Genomic DNA, 17,894 nt, shown 5'->3' with positions numbered 1-17,894 from the left:
GGGGGGTCTCATGGGTGGTTAGGGGAGGGGAATGTGAGTGTTAGGTTGAAGCCTATCTTGTGTAACAATTACAGTAATTATCTGTGGTAAACCGTTATATCTGTTTACAACAAGAATAAATATAAATAAGAAAGAAAAATAAAGACAACAATCTTTGACAATATCAACTGTGCAAAGTACAAATTCTATTAGAAAGAAACTAGAGGGATGTGCCCTGCTAGGCCCATAGATAATATAAATGATAGGGCGACATAGAACAGCTTTAACTGAATAAAACAAAATAGATGTGATCGTCCCAGTGTTCCCACTGTGCACGCCCATTGTAGAGCTAGGACATAAGGGGGATTCGACATTTGGTAATCATAACTTATAAACAACAGTATAACACAACTTCTTTAGGTGTATGCAAACCTGCTAGTAGTTCGTTGACAGCTAGAGGAGGTTGGTGTGGTAGTTCTGTTCTGTTGGTTTGCTTGCAGATTTCCCATAATGAGGGGATGTTGGAGGTGCAGGTGGTGTAAGTCCCAGAGTGCTGCAGAAAGGTTCAATATCCTCCATTACTCTGAAGATAGCAGTTGAGTCTCCCTTTGAAGCGATGATGCTTGTTGGGAATCCCCAGCGATATGAGATTTTGTGTTCTTGTAGGACGTTTGTAAGAAATTTAAGGTCCCTCCTTTTCTGTAGGATAGTTGGGCTTAGATCGGAGGTTTGTAGGCTGATTCCAGCGTGTGTAATTGGGTGTTTATTCCTGCTGTGTTTCAATATTTCTTCTTTGTCTTTGAAGTTTAGCACCTTGAGGATGATGTCTCTTGGGGGTGCTTTTGCTGAGGGTTTAGGATGGAATGGCCTATGTGCCCTCTCTATTTCAATGACAGGAGATGCTGGTGTGCCTTTAATGGTTTGAAACAGGTCATGTAAATATCCTTAGAGTGCTGACGGGTGTATAGACTGTGGTATCCCTCTGATAAGCAGATTATTCTGTCTGCTGCGGTTGTCCAGGTCTTCCACTCGGTCCATTAAGCTGTGTAACATATCTGTGTTATATTGTGTGATAGAGGAGGATTCTTTAATTTTTTTCGTGGATACTTTCATGTGTTTGTTAAATAGTAGTAACTCTATGCCTGAGTTCATTGACATCTTTTCAGAGTTCACTAAATAGGTTTTTAACCTATGCCATTACTCATTTTATATCCTCTTTTGAAGAGAGTGACTTTAGGTCTTCTTTTTTGACATATTGTGATAATAGGTCAGGCAGACCATGTGTCTGTGTGGATGTCGCTTGTCTTGGTTCTGGGTGTAAAGGAGTTTTGTCCTGAACAGTGGTATCAGGTGTTTTTATTAGCATGTTATTAACTTTTCACATCCAGACAGTTCTAGTTCAATTCATGTTTCCGGATTTAGTATTTTTTCTGCTGTAGTGGATTTCTTTTGGGGCATTCCAGAATATGTATATGGCAAGAGTATGAGGCCTTGTAACTCCTTCTTTTACCAAGGAGAACCTGTGGGTGTAGCTTTATCAGTAGGACTGATGTATTTTAAGTATTGTCAGCCTTTGAGAAAATAACGTATGCAGTTTCTGCCTTTTCCACTTTGACGGCCTATTCACTAACCACTACCTCCCCTTCTTCCTAGCCCCTTGTAAAAGTTGTGTCTGGCTATGGAGAGTGTTAGCGGGCAATTTACTTACTTATCCGCCTCCTGCTTAAACGTTTATCACTGATGTCTCTTGTGTAGCCGTCTTATGGGGCGTCTTCTTGTTGTTTGGTACAGATCGGTATGCAGATGCTGTGGATCGTACGATGCACTGTGATTGACGTGGTTTTGCGGCCTGTAGTTGCGGTCCGTGTTGCGCACTTGTTATATTCTGCCTGTTATAATTATCCGATCGGCTCTGGATTTGCCCCAGGTGCTTTCGAAATGTTCCCCTCGATGTCCCGGATGTTTTCAGCCGTTCATTTGCCCTTGGTGATCGTGGGCCGTTACAGGTTGCAGGAGCTCTAAGCAACTGTGGCCATCTTCCAGCGTGGCCAAGCTCCGCCCTCCCTCTATCTAATGTTTATACCCAAGGCTCTTTTTTTTTTTTTTTTTTTTTTCTTCATTCTAAGCCAATATTGTGTGGCATCTTCAGCAAAGACCTGCGACCCCTGCAGATGATCAGTTTCCTAAGGTTGAGTATTACTGGTCTAGATCACTAGTTTTCAAACCTGTCCTCATGCCTCCCCAGCAGGCCACATTTTGAGGATATCTGTACTAAAGCACAAGTAAAACAATCAGATGATTAGTAAATGGTTATTTTACCAGCTCTCATCCAAGGTAATACTGAAAACCTGGACTGTTGGGGAGGCCTGAGGACAGGTTTGAAAACCAGTGGTCTAGATTAACAAAATACATGTGTAGATGTTCTAACCAATTCAGTGTTTAAGCTGTTAATGGTTGTAGGTTAAAGGGATAGTCTACTTGATTTTTTTTATTGTTTCAACACCTTTACTACCCATTCCCCAGGTTGGGGACCAACACTGTAATATCAATATACTTCATAACCTCTGAATTTCTAAAACTCTATCTGTTTCTAAGCTCCATGCAGGCCGTCTCTGAGTGCATTTTATTAGCATTTTATTAACTTTTCACAGCCAGACAGTTCTAGTTCATGTGTGCCACATAGATAACATTGTGCTCGCTCCTGTGGAGTTATGCAGGAACCAGCACTAATTGGCTAAAATGCAAGATTGAAAAAAGCACTGATATAAGGGGCAGTCTGCAGGGGCTTATATACAGATAATCATAGATTTAAATAGTATATTAAAGGGACAGTCTACACCAGAATTTTTATTGTTTTAAAAGATAGATAATCCCTTTATTACCCATTTCCCAGTTTTGCATAACTAACACAGTTATAATAATATAATTTTAACCTCTGTGATTATCTTGTATCCAAGCCTCTGCAAACTGCCCCTTTTTTCAGTTCTTTTGACAGACTTGCAGTCTAGCCAATCAGTGCCTGCTCCCAGATAACTTCTCGTGCACGAGCACAGTGTTATCTATATGAAATACGTGAACTAACACCCTCTAGTGGTGAAAAACTGTTAAAATGCAATCTGAAAGAGGTGGGCTTCAAGGTCTAAGAAATTAGCATATGAACCTCCTAGGTTAAGCTTTCAACTAAGAATACTAAGAGAACAAAGCAAAATTGGTGATAAAAGTAAATTGGAAAATTGTTTAAAATTACATGCTCTATCTGAATCATGAAAGTTTATTTTGGCCTAGACTGTCCCTTTAATATAACCGTGCTGTTTATGCAAAACTGGGGGATGGGTAATAAAGGGATTATATACAGTATATTTTTAAAAAATAAAAAATTTCAAGTAGACTGTAACTTTAATAATAGTATCTACAGTAGCTTGATAAATAAGATCCAGTATGTAATCCAAATGAAGCAAAGGGGATGTAAGGAAAATCTCTACCCTCTGCTGATTTTTCTACCAAATTAATGTCCCAATTTTACAACGGGAAACTAAGACATCTAAAACCAACAATGTAGTTTCCCTCACCCCCCAACTAATGACCATGCCCATAGACCAAACCCCCCAGTCATGCTCTCTGATTCTGCCCCTGGGACCTTGTTGAACCAGCCATTCTGTTGGATCACCCTGTCTAATATATTTGGTCCTTTTTGATCTTCCCTACACACTTCCCCGTCTTGTTTGAAATCAGAAATTTGGGTGCTATGCATTCATCAGGCACATTTCCTATAACATACTTTACTTGAACCATTTCAACATCTGTTATATAGTGGCAACTTAACGTTGTATATATATTCAGGTACATTATCAAGGCAGAACAATGTGTCTCCTTACAAACAGAATTTAATAGCATTATACCTTTATTGAATCCGGCAACACTAGTTTTTTTTAGATCATAATGTATCAGTGACATTTTTGTAGTGTAGTTGCTTTTTTTAGGTGCTCTGTTTTTATTACTCACGTTTGTAATTGTAATTGATTTTGTATTTTCCTATAAAAACATTTAGCCAGAGAGGGGCTGTTTCACATTATTGTGTATTAGTTGAAGGTGTGAAATGCCATGTATCTGGTTTTGTGATTAAGGACCATCAGTGTATGAAACTGGTGTGGTATTTATTTGCTATTAACTGTTCTCTTTATTTGTATTAGTTTTCTACATTAAACAGTTTATTTACTTATTTTTTGCTGCCCGTAATAATGCACATCCATTTTCTTGCATACTGGTGTCTAACCTACAATAATGGATAATACTCTGAAGCAAATGTTGTCTATACAGTCCAGTTAATGTGAACTGATGTCAGCTCTTACACAACATTTTCCTGGATGGAAATGTTATTGGTAGAGCAGGGAATGCTATTGGTAGAGCATGGTGCGATATCTATATCGCAGGACCGTGCTAAGATTAGCACGCAATCTGGTATCACAAGTCATTGGTAAAACTGAATAACCAGAGAATGCTTAGCACGGCCGACATCACATCACACATATATACATATACACATATAAACACATACATATATATGCATATTTGCCATGTCTATTGGCCTGAAAACAAGGCTCCCATTGAAGCCTATGGAAGCGCGCTCTTGTGAGAGCTTGGCTTCCGTGCAATACAAACGCAAGGTCACGTTAGCATTGTGCCACACGTGCGTGCACTGGTATTACTTAGTGGATTGCAAATATCATGCTCGTGTAAGCACAATATAGCACTTCACTCGTAATCTAGCCCCTAGTATAATAAAAGGGACAAAAAATACTTTGAGATTTTAATATAAAATATTTAAATATGTGTAGTAAAAAAACCTGTAAAAGTATTTATTTTGCCCCATTTATTTATTCTGCTAATTGGGTTTTCCAGTTTTTTTAGAATTGGAAGTGTTCCTAACTGGTTTTGGCAGAAATCATAATATAAGAAACAATTTTTTTAAAAAAACATCTGCATACCCTAATCTTTTCTTTGGATAAATCATATTTATAATTTACTGACTTTTTAATGACCCTTTATTTCTTAATCCATTTTGGTTAATTATTTCCTACAGAAGTGTAAGTGCCAACACCTTATCGTTACAAGATTTGTCTGCGGTCTTTCACATTTTGAGTGTGAAAACTTTCTGAATGTGTTAAAGACACAGTGAAGTGAAAATTAAACACCCACACACATATATATATATATATATATATATATATATATATATATATACTGTATGTATATATAGTATCTTACAAAAGTGAGTACATCCCTCACATTTTTGTAAATATTTTATTATATCTTTTCTTGTGACAACACTGAAGAAATGACACTTTGCTACAATGTAAAGTAGTGAGTGTACAGCCTGTATAACAGTGTACATTTGCTGTCCCCTCAAAATAACTCAACACACAGCCATTAATGTCTATACAATTGGCAACAAAAGTGAGTACACCCCTAAATGGAAATGTCCAAATTGGGCCAAATTAGCTATTTTACCTCCCCGGTGTCATGGGACTCGTTAGTGTTACAAGGTCTCAGGTGTAAATGGGGAGCAGGTGTGTTATATTTGGTGTTATTGCTCTCACACTCTCTCATACTGGTCACTGGAAGTTCAACATGGCACCACATGGCAAAGAACTCTCTGAGGATCTGAAAAAAAGAATTGTTGCTCTACAAAAAGATGGCCTAGGCTATAAGAAGATTGCCAAGATCCTGAAACTGAGCTGCAGCACGGTGGGCAAGACCATACAACGGTTTCACAGGACAGGTTCCACTCAGAACAGGCCTCGCCATGGTTGACCAAAGAAGTTGAGTGCACACGCTCGGCGTCATATCCAGAGGTTGTCTTTGGGAAATAGATGTATGAGTGCTGCCAGCATTGCTGCAAAGGTTGGAGGGGTGGGGGGTCTGCCTGTCAGTGCTCAGACCATACGCTGTACACAGCATCAAATTTGTCTGCATGGCTGTCGTCCCAGAAGGAAGCCTCTTCTAAAGATGATGCACAAGAAGCAGAGCATGATCCCCTCCCTTCAGAGACTGGGCTGCAGGGCAGTATTCCAACATGATAACAACCCCAAACACACCTCCAAGACGACCACTGCCTCACTAAAGAAGCTGAGGGAAAAGGTGATGGACTGGCCAAGCATTTCTCCAGACCTAAACCATACTGCCAACAGTTTAGACATTAACGGCTGTGTGTTTAGTTATTTTGAGTGGGCAGTAAATTGACACTGTTATACAGGCTCTACACTCACTACTTTATATTGTAGCAAAGTGTCATTTTTTTCAGTGTTGTCACATGAAAAGATATAATAAAATATTTACAAAAATGTGAGGGATGTACTCACTTTTGTGAGATACTGTATGTATATATATATATATATATATATATATATACTGTATGTGTGTGTGTGTATGTATGTATATATATATATATATATATATACTGTATGTGTGTGTATGTATGTATGTATATATATATATATAAACAGTGGTCTAATACAATTATAACGCAAAAAAATATTTTCTAGTTCTGTTTCTTCACTATATAGTGGTCTATATTCAGAATCTTGTGTAAATTCTAGGTGAGGCTGCCATTGAACATTTTAAAAAGGTTTAAACAATTCATTTAAACAAATAATCAATTTAAGTTTTAAAATGTGGTGGCATTTACTAAAAAATACAGGGCATCATAGTCCTCTTTCTATACAGAGTGAGTTTCGTTGTGTACATTTAGTGAATAAATAGCATTTAAAACAAATGGAATTCAAATGTGATTAAAGGTTTTAGTAAATACTTGCACTGGAATTAGTATTTATTTTTGTTTTGTCTGTAAAGCCTTTTAATTATATGGACTGTTTTGATTTTCACAGATGGGAAAGAATATGATGTCTATGTATCTTATGCAAGGAACGCAGAGGAAGAGGAGTTTGTACTGGTTACTCTACGTGGAGTACTTGAGAATGAGTATGGATACAAACTATGCATTTTTGACAGGGACAGCTTGCCTGGTGGAAGTAAGTTATACTTTTTTTTTTTTCTGTGTTCAGTTTACAAACTTCATTTTATTGCAGTCTGAAAATTATATCCTGAAAGAAAACCACTAAGATCTGCCTTTATATGAAAATACCAATAGCACAAAACTGACCTTTCAGTGGAATACAGACAGCATCTTTATTTTTAACATTGAATACGCTGGAGGGTCCTGCAAGACAATTAGGTTATTCTTTGTAAGGACCTAGTCATATTTATAGTTGGAGCATATGTCCAGTTGCTGCAGAGGCAACCATCTGCTGCATGCTCAGTGTTCTATTATTTGCTGGCTGTTTGGAAAATGATGTCTAGGCATTTATATGGGTAGTGCATGAAAGGAACAGTACATTTCTTGGGTATTGTTAAAGGGACATTGTAGTCAACTTATTTTGTGTTTGCATTTAAAAAAAAAAAAAAACAATAACTCTGTCCTAAATACACTCAAATTTTCTTCATTTCTTCATACTTGCAGAGGTGTGTCCTTCTCCACCAGTAAAACAGAGGCAATTATCATAATCAGCTTGTGACAATTAGTAGGATGTATAATACCAATACTGCAGTACTTGTTCCAATGTTGATTGTTTTCCTTCACGTTGTTTTAGGCAAAAATAAATAAATGTTGTGTACATGTTGCTTGTGCTAATAGAAAATGTTTGAGTACATCTTGCCTTTAAAGGCAAATGCCCAGCATAAAAGAGAAATGTGCAACTGTGTATATCTAAATATATATACATGTCCCTTGAAAAGCTCACAATATGCCTTTTTGTTATAGTTCATATGATATTCAACTAGATTATTCTTGTGTTATTTACTAATGTGTGTGGATTTTCTAATAGATTGCTATGTCTTTTAAAAAAAAGCAATACAATCATTTCAGCTGACATACAGTATTTTTCCATTGATTTTCTGATTGTAACTTGGGCCAAAATTAATTATTTGCTAGTGTTAGGTAGTTTGTGTATCTGGTGTCCTGAGGGTCTTATACGTCTAAGTCTTCTTCATTTCAGCCTAAACCACCAAAACATTGATATAATACATATATAAACATATATATACATATATATAAACATAGATATAAGGATACTGCGAACAATAAGATGAGTCCCTAGACACTATATAAGATTTAAGATTTTGACATTGAAAAGAAAATAGGTTATCACAATGGTCCATGTGATTCGTTTTTACTTTTACTAAATGTTTCAATATTTATGTATAGTTCAAGCAAAAACAACATGAATCATAACTGCTAATATGATTTTTTTTTTGTATGAATGCTGCCTGTAGATAAACGTCTCTTGGGTAATTCTGTTACTGGTAGGTGTTTTGATTTTTGGTGAGCTTCAAACTACCAGAGAAATTACGCATTATGCTAATACACTAACATCTTACTTTTTTCCCCAGTTATTACAGAGGAAACACTGAGCTTCATCAAGAAAAGTCGACGTCTGCTTGTTCTGATTAGTCCCAGCTATGTCCAAAAGGGTACTCAACCCCTCCTGGAGTTAAAAGCTGGCCTGGAAAATATGGCTTCACAAGGAAACATTCGTGTTATTTTAGTTCAATATAAACCAATTACAAATAGAGAGAAGTTAAAGGAACTGAAGCGAGCTCAGGCAGCCCTCAGTGTAATTAAATGGAAAGGAGATAAATCAAAATATCCTGGTGGTAGATTTTGGAAACAGCTACATGTGGCCCTACCTGTGAAGAAGCCATGTTCAGCTTCTACAAAATCTAAGGGCAATACTTACATTGAGCTTTGTCCCACTAACGTTTAATAAGAAATGCAAAGTTGTTGGAGTACTGTTCAGATCACAAAAGGGCAGGATTTATGAATAATGTTCATCAGTATCCTGACAGCTTGAGAAAGGGAAGAATGCATAACTGTGCCTTACAGACTTCAAGGTTTATGCTATGAACCTCTATAAGTTTCCTGCAAGAATTCAAGCCAGCTGAACGAAAATAGGAGTCCTGTTAATAAAAGGAAATTAAATTATCTTGTTAAATATATTGAGTATATCTCCCACTCTCTCAAAGAACCATATCAGTACTGGCAGGTTGTATCTTCTTTAAACATAATATATAGAAACATTCCCAGAAATATGAGAGGGTTGATCCCATCCCTATACATACCCTTCCTATTCATGTTTTTGACCCAGTTTAGTTTCTACCTTTTCTATGATAGACTGAGCTGGAGCTTTGCTTTAGCTGAAATGTTTAAAAATGCACAATGGTTTTTAGCCCTCCCTGTACAGGACGCTACTGTAAGAGTCCAGCCACTCCCTGATCATTGTCAAGGTCTGTCCTCTTGTGACCTAGCAAACGGTCCCAATATACAAACACCCATGATCATTTGAGTGGGTTATCCTTAGGCTTCTCGGTGGATTTGTGGACTATGGCTGAATCTCAGAAGGCACTTTATTAGTCTTTGGCTAGTTATTCTCATGCATTTATGTTGCTGTGACTTAAAATGTTTGGTGCATGCCATTTATTTCCAGCGTTAAACATTTTTATGCATAGAAAAGTGTCTGTGCAGTGTCATGAAGGCAATTTGGTTCTTTGCTGTAAACCACTAGTCTTGGTGACAAGAAGCTTGAGGATATTACTTTCATCTTTTTGTTTTGTTTTTTCTATTTTTGCTTTTTCAGCAAAACTTCACTCCTGTCTTCTGTGATTTCTGTCCCTGCTTCAAATTAAATGTATTTTACTATTTTTTTAAATTGCCTTTCTATTATTTATCTATGAATATGTTTAATGGAAGCAGAGTTCCCAGGAATTTGTTCAAAATTTAAGAACCAGTAGTAATTTAACCTCTTGACAACCATAGACACATACGAGTGAGTAAACAATGAGTTAAATTATAAGTATGCTGCAGTAAATTACTACATTCTCTAAAACACACATAAGACATAGATGTGGTACTGCAGACTAACAGCATTCTGATGCGTAGTTCTGCAGCCACTGGGATTGCTTTGAATCATGTACAGTGGGAATTGCAGTTCCCATAAGTACAATTCCTTTCACTCCTTGCACAATTCATAGCCAGATGCAATTGGCACAAATGTCCAATTTAAATTTAAAAGGAGCAGAATGATGGCAGCCAGATGGGAAACAATGACTTGAATAGTGAATACCACAGCTTCACGACCAATTTTTAAGACATTATAGATGCTTGTGCTCTGCTGTAGATTATGTTATAGTTGAGAATTTTTTATTGGGGTTAGAAGTTGTATAGCCTTAGAGATAAGTTTGTTGCACACAGACTAACCTTTACTTTTCATGTGTTTGTTTTTTTGTTGTTGTTTTTTTTTAAGAAAACCCAGCTGATGGGCTTGAAGTTTCTCTTTGTGTCCTGAGTAAAGTTACTTCCATTGTTTATATCTCAGGATAAGCACATGTTATATTTTATAATATCTATGGTTTGGGACAGCATCAGATTTTTTATGAAGTTTTATAGTCATGGGTAGTTTTTTATTTCTTTTTTTAAGATAGCCCTTTAAAAGATACAAAGGACAATTAACCCCTTTACAACTATGTGTTGGTCATTTAGCTCTTAAGGACCAGTGTCGTACCATGTATGGCGGCTGTGTCCTGGGCTGCTAGCGCACCATTCTCAGTGCTGTCGGCGTGATTGTACTATTTTTGCATGCCACAGGAGTGAAGCAGTGCAGAAATAGGGTAATGGAGGACACCCCAGGCAAGCTATGGCAGGGACAGGGTATGTTAGTGGGGTGCCTCCATTCATGAGATACACGCTTCGATCAGCGTGCAGTGATGCACAAAAATGTGGCCCATAGCCATGTGATTAATGTGACAGCCAGTCACAGTGATTACATATCAATTTTTTTAATTTTTTTTTTAACAGTGGCTTATTTTGTCCCTCACCATCTGTCCCAGTGAACACGTACAGTGAGAAAAAGTGTAAAATTAATTTTAATAAAGTGTTTAACATATTTTTTATTAAATATTTTTTTTTTTTTTTTAAAACTTAATTTTATTTTAATAGTGTTTTTGTTTTTTTGTGTTTTTTTACCCCTAAATTTAATTTTCTGCCCTTGGCGATAAAAGGGTTAAACATATTGTGTCAAAATACCTCTATATAAAAACCCTGGGATTCTACAAATATGTACGTCTTTATAGCTGTTTTTAATTGGGTGACTGCTATTTAGCTTACAGTCTAAGCAAAGTAAATTTTAGCATTAAACTAATTATTAAATCTTTGTAGTATTTGGCCTGTATTTGCTATAAATTACTTGAAAACAAAGACATATGCAGTATTCCTAATATCAGGACAACATAATAAATTTAATTTGAGGTAGTTTAGTAAAAATGGTTCTAAAGAAAACTGCAAAAGACATGCTTGTTCCCCCTTTTTCAGTATTAAATTCCTATTTATTGTTATTTTATATACCTATATAGGGTATTAATAGAAAGGCCTGTTTGTCTGTTAAATACGGTGTACAATATATATGGGAGCACTTAACAAGAGAGCGGACTATTAGGATAAAACAATAGTGAGCAAAAATGCCAAAATTGCTTGTGTCATTTAAGCATGGAAACTGGAAAATACCTAGGTCATTAAGGGATTAAATACAATTTGATTTGTTTTAACTACAGCCTCTACTCTTATTGGATGGAGCCTATGCTGCTCACCTTAAAGGGACATTCCATTCAAAGCTGACATGCACAAAACAATTTTGAAATACACATGGTTTAGCTAAAAGCTATCAGTGTTTTCAGTAAAATCTCTTGCTGGGCATATATGCTTGGTGCACTACCATTTTAAACAACATTTCTGTGCGGATAGCCAGCTGTGCCTTGCATTATGTAAACTGCAGATGCAAAACAGGGCACCGCCATCTGTCTAAGCATATTTAAATATGTATTGCATGCACATGTCCAATAAAAACTCTTAAAGAAAACATTGACATCTTTTAGTAGAAACATTTTTGCTTAAACAAGTGTATTTGGATGTGCTGGGATGTCTATTCAGTATTGTTTGGATAGTTTCAGCTTACTAACAGATTGTTCAGCCTGGTTAAGCATAGTTAATTACCAACAAATGTGTTAAGGTTGCTGATCTGCACTTTTTCAGTGCTAAAGTTATAACTGTAGGAGACATATTTATCAAGCTCCGTATGGAACTTGATGCCCCTTGTTCAACTTGACCGCTGCTTCATAACTGATGTTTCTGGCGAGTCTGAAGACTCGCCAGAAACACGGGCCGTCAAGCTCCGTTCGGAGCTTGATAGATGGGCCCCTATGATTTCTCTGAGAAAGGCAGATATTTTTCTACCCAGACATGCCTTCATATATTCAACTATTTATATTGACCCACCAGTACTGGTATAGTTCTGTGAGAATGTGAAAGAGAAACAGATTTATACTTACCTATAAAACAATATCTACACAACAAAATATACCTAGAGGTGTTGGCATAAATCAAAACACTTTTTTTCCCCCTCCAAATAGGCTGTTACTTGCATTAGCTCCCTCAAGCCTACTTGGGAGGAGTATGTGTATGTTGGCACTTCTACCTACTCCAGTGGTCAGAGGTCATCTCCCCACCAGTATAGAGGGAGATATACTTGTAACAAAGTTACCTTTTGTAGGTTTTCTCTTTTTTTTTTTTTTTAACCAATAGCCATGTGGTATGTATGTCTGACATTCATAACATTTTAGAGAAAATAATATAAATTGCGCTATATGACAGTCATTTTGATGATAGTAAAGCCAATAGTAAACTTACATGGATTGGATAGAGTATGACATTTAAAACAACTTTGCATTTCACTTATGTTATCAATTTTGCTTAGTTATCTTTTGTTAAAGAGTAATCCTAGGTGAACTCAGGAGTGTTTACGTGCCTTAAGTCATCTGGCAGCTGTGTTTGCAGCAATGTTTAAAGCAATGTTATACATAGTTGCAAACACTGGTGTCATAGAGTGTTAAATACATGTGCACACTCCTGAAGTCCTATCAGCCTACCTGGGTTTACTGTTCAACAGAAGATACTAAGAGAACAAAGCAAACAGTAGTAAATTTGAATGTTGTTAAAATCACATGCTCTACCTATGTTTTATTTAAATGAATTTTATACTGGGACATGAAGGGAATACAAATAGACAAGGTTACAGGTGTCATAAATGCAGTATGTGTGTATATAATGGGTATTTGCCCATAAATTTCAAAGTTCAATGTGCAACTATACAAAAAATCACAATAAAATATAACAAATTAAATAAATGTGATAAAAAAATGTAGATAAAAATTAATAGCACAATATACTTAGTGGTTATTTTCTCAGTTCATAAGAGTAGTGGATGGGTTTCCCAATTTTCTTATGATGATAATCAAAATTATCAGCACCTCAAAAAAATGGAAATAGTGCAATACATTTTTTTCCAAAAAGTCAAGCTCCAAGTAGATTTACTCACATGCCATAGATCTATTAACATGATGTAACGTTTGACAACGCTGTTATGATCGGCTCTTAACCTGCCACACATCCGGTAAATGGGTATAAATTATATTTCAAAATTGCAATTTAAAATGTACAAAAATATGGTACAAGGGTACTAAGCACGGCAAAATAGCTAAACTCAGTACATTATTACCCCTTCTTTGTATGTAACCGGAGAAGGTGTTACCCTCTAATTACCCAAATTCCCTATTAGTGACTGTTTGTCATGGGCCAATCATAGAACACCTGCCAAAAGTTAGACCATATTTATAGCTATATGGCATGTGAGTGAATCTACTTGAAGTTTGAGTTTTTGAGAAATAGGAGTGCATTATTACCTTTTCTTTTTTTTGGAGGTGCTGATAAAGTTGGAATATCCTTTTAAGAAGATTGGGAAACCCATCATCTACTTTTATGAACTTGAAAAAGTTTTTGGGTGAATGCCCACAATGGGCCAGATTACAAGTAGAGTGCTATTTATCACTCCCGCGCTAACTGAGCTAAATTTCTTTTTTTGTGCGCATTGGGTAGCGCTTGTATTACAAGCTGAAAGAAAAGCCGAACTTGGAATATCGCGACCACGTTGATTATATATAGGTATAGATAAATACAAAAAACCTATATAATAAATGGCCAAGTATGTTTGTCAGATGCAGTCATGCGCAGTAGAGACTGCACGTGACAAACATACCTGACCTTTTGGATCCTGACACTCAGCACTCAGCACAGAGCAAGGCTGAAGCGGAGTGTCAGGGAAGGTGGCCGACGGGAGCATTGTGATGGGGGCGTGGACGGGCGTCGCGAGGGGCATGGCCGGGTGCGGCGGGGCGTGGACGGGCGGGTGTCGCCGCGATTGGGCGTGGCCGGGCGGGGTGCCGCGATGGGGGCGTGGCCAGAGAGGCAAAGGCTTTCAATAAAGACAGAGCCAGAGAGGCAGCAGGAGGGGGGCGAGAAGGGCCAAAGAGGGTGAGAGAGAGCCAAAGAGGAGAGAGAGCAAAAGAGGGGAGAGAGCCAAAGAGGGGGGAGAGAGAGCCAAAGAGGGGGGGAGAGCCAAAGAGGGGGGAGAGAGAGAGCCAAAGAGGAAAGAGTGCCAAAGAGGGGAGAGAGCCAAAGAGAGGGGAGAGAGAGCCAAAGAGGGGGGAGAGAGCCAAAGGGGGGGGGGGAGCCAAAGAGGGGGGAGAGAGAGAGCCAAAGAGGAAAGAGAGCCAAAGAAGAGAGAGAGCCAAAGAGGAGAGAGAGCCAAAGAGGGGGGGGGGGAGAGAGCCAAAGAGGGGGGGGGGAGAGCCAAAGAGGGGGGAGAGAACAAAAGAGGGGAGAGAGAGAGCAAAAGAGGGGGGGGGGGGAGAGCCAATGGGGGGGGGAAGAGAGCCAAAGGGGGGGAGAGAGCCAAATGGGGGGAGAGGCAAAGAGGGGGGAGAGAGAGAGCCAAAGAGGAGAGAGAGCAAAAGAGGGTAGAGAGAGAGCCAAAGAGGGGGGGGGGAGAGCCAAAGAGGGGCGGGGGGAGAGCCAAAGAGGGGGAGAGAGAGAGAGCCAAAGAGGGGGGAGAGAACAAAAAAGGGGGATAGAGAGAGCAAAAGAAAGGAGGGAGAGAGCCAAAGAGGGGAAACAGAGAGCAAAAGAGGGGTGAGAGAGAGAGCAAAAGAGGGGAGAGAGAGAGCAAAGGAGAGGGGGGAGTGAAAGCAAAAGAGAGGGGGGAAGAGAGAGCAAAAGAGAAGGGGGAGAGAGCAAGGGGTGGGACCGCTGTACTGCAAAAAATGGCCCGTGTACACAGGCTTTAGTACTAGTATATATATATATATATATATATATATATATATACAGAGAGAGAGAGAGAGGAATATCTATTTAAAAATACATAGAACATATTCTGCTATGTGAGGAACATTGGAATGTAAAATATTTACAGTAAATTCACAGGATAACACTTTATTAAAAATTGATGTTGCATAAATATGCTTTAACATGTTTTCATCTACTTGACTGCAAAGAGCTCCAATGCACTTATATATATATATGTCTATGGGGCCGAATTATCATTGTGCGAGCGGACATGATCCGATATTGCAGTGCAATGCCGCCCCCTGCAAATTCGCTAGCAGGGGGTGTCAATCAACCCGATCATATTCGATCGGGTTGATTTCTAGCGATGTCTGTCCGCCGACTCAGAGCAGGCGGACAGGTTATGGAGCAGTGGTCTTTAGACCGCTGCTTCATAACTTGTGTTTACGGGGAGCCTGAAGGCTCGCTAGAAACACGGGGCATCAAACTCCAAACGGAGCTTGATAAATATGCCCCTATATATGTATTTATATGTTTATATGTGTATATATGTCTGTAAATACATATATGCACATATAAATACAAATGTACGCATACATATACATATTTAGAAGTGTACATGTATGTATCTCTGTTAATAAATATTATTTTCTAGCACCTGTGTATATGCAGGGTGCAAATGCCATAAAGAACCTTACACCTGTGTCCTCAGAATCTATATTCCAAAAAAGTGATAATGGCAGTGCACCAAAAGATTCCAATTCTTTAAATTTATTAGAACATCTCCAAAAAAAAGACAACCGTATCTCTATGTTAAAACTCTTTGCATGCCTTTTTTTTCTCTGGAGACCTCAAATCTTTGAGCCCTTATAATTTTTTTATGCAATGTTTTTTTTATTATTAAAGGGACACTGAACCCAATTTTTTTTTCATGATTCAGATAGAGCATGCAATTTTAAGCAACTTTCTAATTAACTCCTAGTATAATTTTTTTCTTCATTCTCTTGCTATCTTTATTTGAAAAGCAAGAATGTAAGTTTAGAAGCCGGACCATTTTTGATTCATAGCCTGGGTTGTGCTTGCTGATTGGTGCCTAAATGCACCCACCAATAAACAACAGCTGTCCAGGGTTCTGAACCACAAATTGTTTGTCTCCTTAGCTTAGATGCCTTTTTTTTTTAAATAAAGATAGCAAGAGAAAGAAAAAAAATTGATAATAGGAGTAAATTAGAAAGTTGCTTAAAATTGCATGCTCCATCTGAATCATGAAAAAAAAATTGGGTTTAGTATCCCTTTAATTTTTATTAGATAGTGTTATGAGCAGTGTTCCCTCTAAGGACAGTTTTGTGAGCGGCCCAGCAGTGGAACAGTTAATTAGAGCAATTATCAAACACTACACAATGCAGACTGCAGGGTGTGGTTCCTTTATTAACTGTTTCACTGCCGGGGCCACTCACAAAACTGGCCTTAGAGGGAACACTGGTTATGAGTGTATCTGTACTTTGTGATGTATTTTTGATGACACTTTTTTGGTTTTTGTATCAGTTAACCAGAGCTCTGAGGTTGCCGTAATCATTCTAGCGTAAATCCCGATTGCGCTCATGGGTTCGCATTACTTTCAACTTGTAATACGAGCTCTCCTTCCGACTCACGCAAACAGCTGCGCTAAAACCCGATATAACACGTGCGTAACTCTTATCGTGCCACTCATAATCTGGCCCTATATATTTACTATATTTATTTGAATGTACCTTTCTATCATATTTATTTATTTTGTTATATTTTATTGTGATTTTTTTTTCTTTGCACATTTATAGGATTTTTTTTTTTTGGTTAAGTAAAAGAAAGTAAATTAGTGTAGGAGTCTATATAGAATATACCGTGTTATATTATTAGTCCTGTAGTAAAACTGTATTAAATTAATATTTACAGTGGTGAAAAGTAAAACATAATATACCATTAAGTAGCTAGCTGTCTTATTTAATACTATTTAAATATAAACTAACTATTCAATTAATTAGTAGAATATAATTTGCTTGTCATTATTGACAGACATAAAACAAACATAGATGCCACAGTAAAGATGTATACAGGGAGTGCAGAATTATTAGGCAAATTAGTATTTTGACCACATCATCCTCTTTATGCATGTTGTCTTACTCCAAGCTGTATAGGCTCGAAAGCCTACTACCAATTAAACATATTAGGTGATGTGCATCTCTGTAATGAGAAGGGGTGTGGTCTAATGACATCAACACCCTATATCAGGTGTGCATAATTATTAGGCAACTTCCTTTCCTTTGGCAAAATGGGTCAAAAGAAGGACTTGACAGGCTCAGAAAAGTCAAAAATAGTGAGATATCTTGCAGAGGGATGCAGCACTCTTAAAATTGCAAAGCTTCTGAAGCGTGATCATCGAACAATCAAGCGTTTCATTCAAAATAGTCAACAGGGTCGCAAGAAGCGTGTGGAAAAACCAAGGCGCAAAATAACTGCCCATGAACTGAGAAAAGTCAAGCGTGCAGCTGCCAAGATGCCACTTGCCACCAGTTTGGCCATATTTGAGAGCTGCAACATCACTGGAGTGCCCAAAAGCACAAGGTGTGCAATACTCAGAGACATGGCCAAGGTA

At 37.8% G+C, this 17,894-nt stretch overlaps 1 protein-coding gene across 3 annotated transcripts in view; it reads left to right on the top strand.

The window, feature by feature from the left end:
• The window catches only part of IL1RAP (interleukin 1 receptor accessory protein), a 524,293-nt gene that overhangs the window by 494,647 nt on the left and 11,752 nt on the right, over nucleotides 1-17,894 (top strand). For 2 of the 3 annotated variants that reach the window (XM_053710238.1, XM_053710239.1), the window contains exon 10: nucleotides 6,864-7,007. In XM_053710238.1, the coding sequence (XP_053566213.1) occupies nucleotides 6,864-7,007 (144 nt within the window). Of the gene's footprint in view, nucleotides 1-6,863; nucleotides 7,008-8,424; nucleotides 9,741-17,894 lie in introns of those variants that run through there. The other variant, XM_053710241.1, reaches the window with a different exon arrangement.

The sequence above is a fragment of the Bombina bombina genome, chromosome 4 (genome assembly GCF_027579735.1).
Source record: "Bombina bombina isolate aBomBom1 chromosome 4, aBomBom1.pri, whole genome shotgun sequence".
Lineage (NCBI taxonomy): Eukaryota > Metazoa > Chordata > Amphibia > Anura > Bombinatoridae > Bombina > Bombina bombina.
Note: the sequence above shows the minus strand (reverse complement) of the source record. Positions and strands in the feature narration are given on the sequence as shown.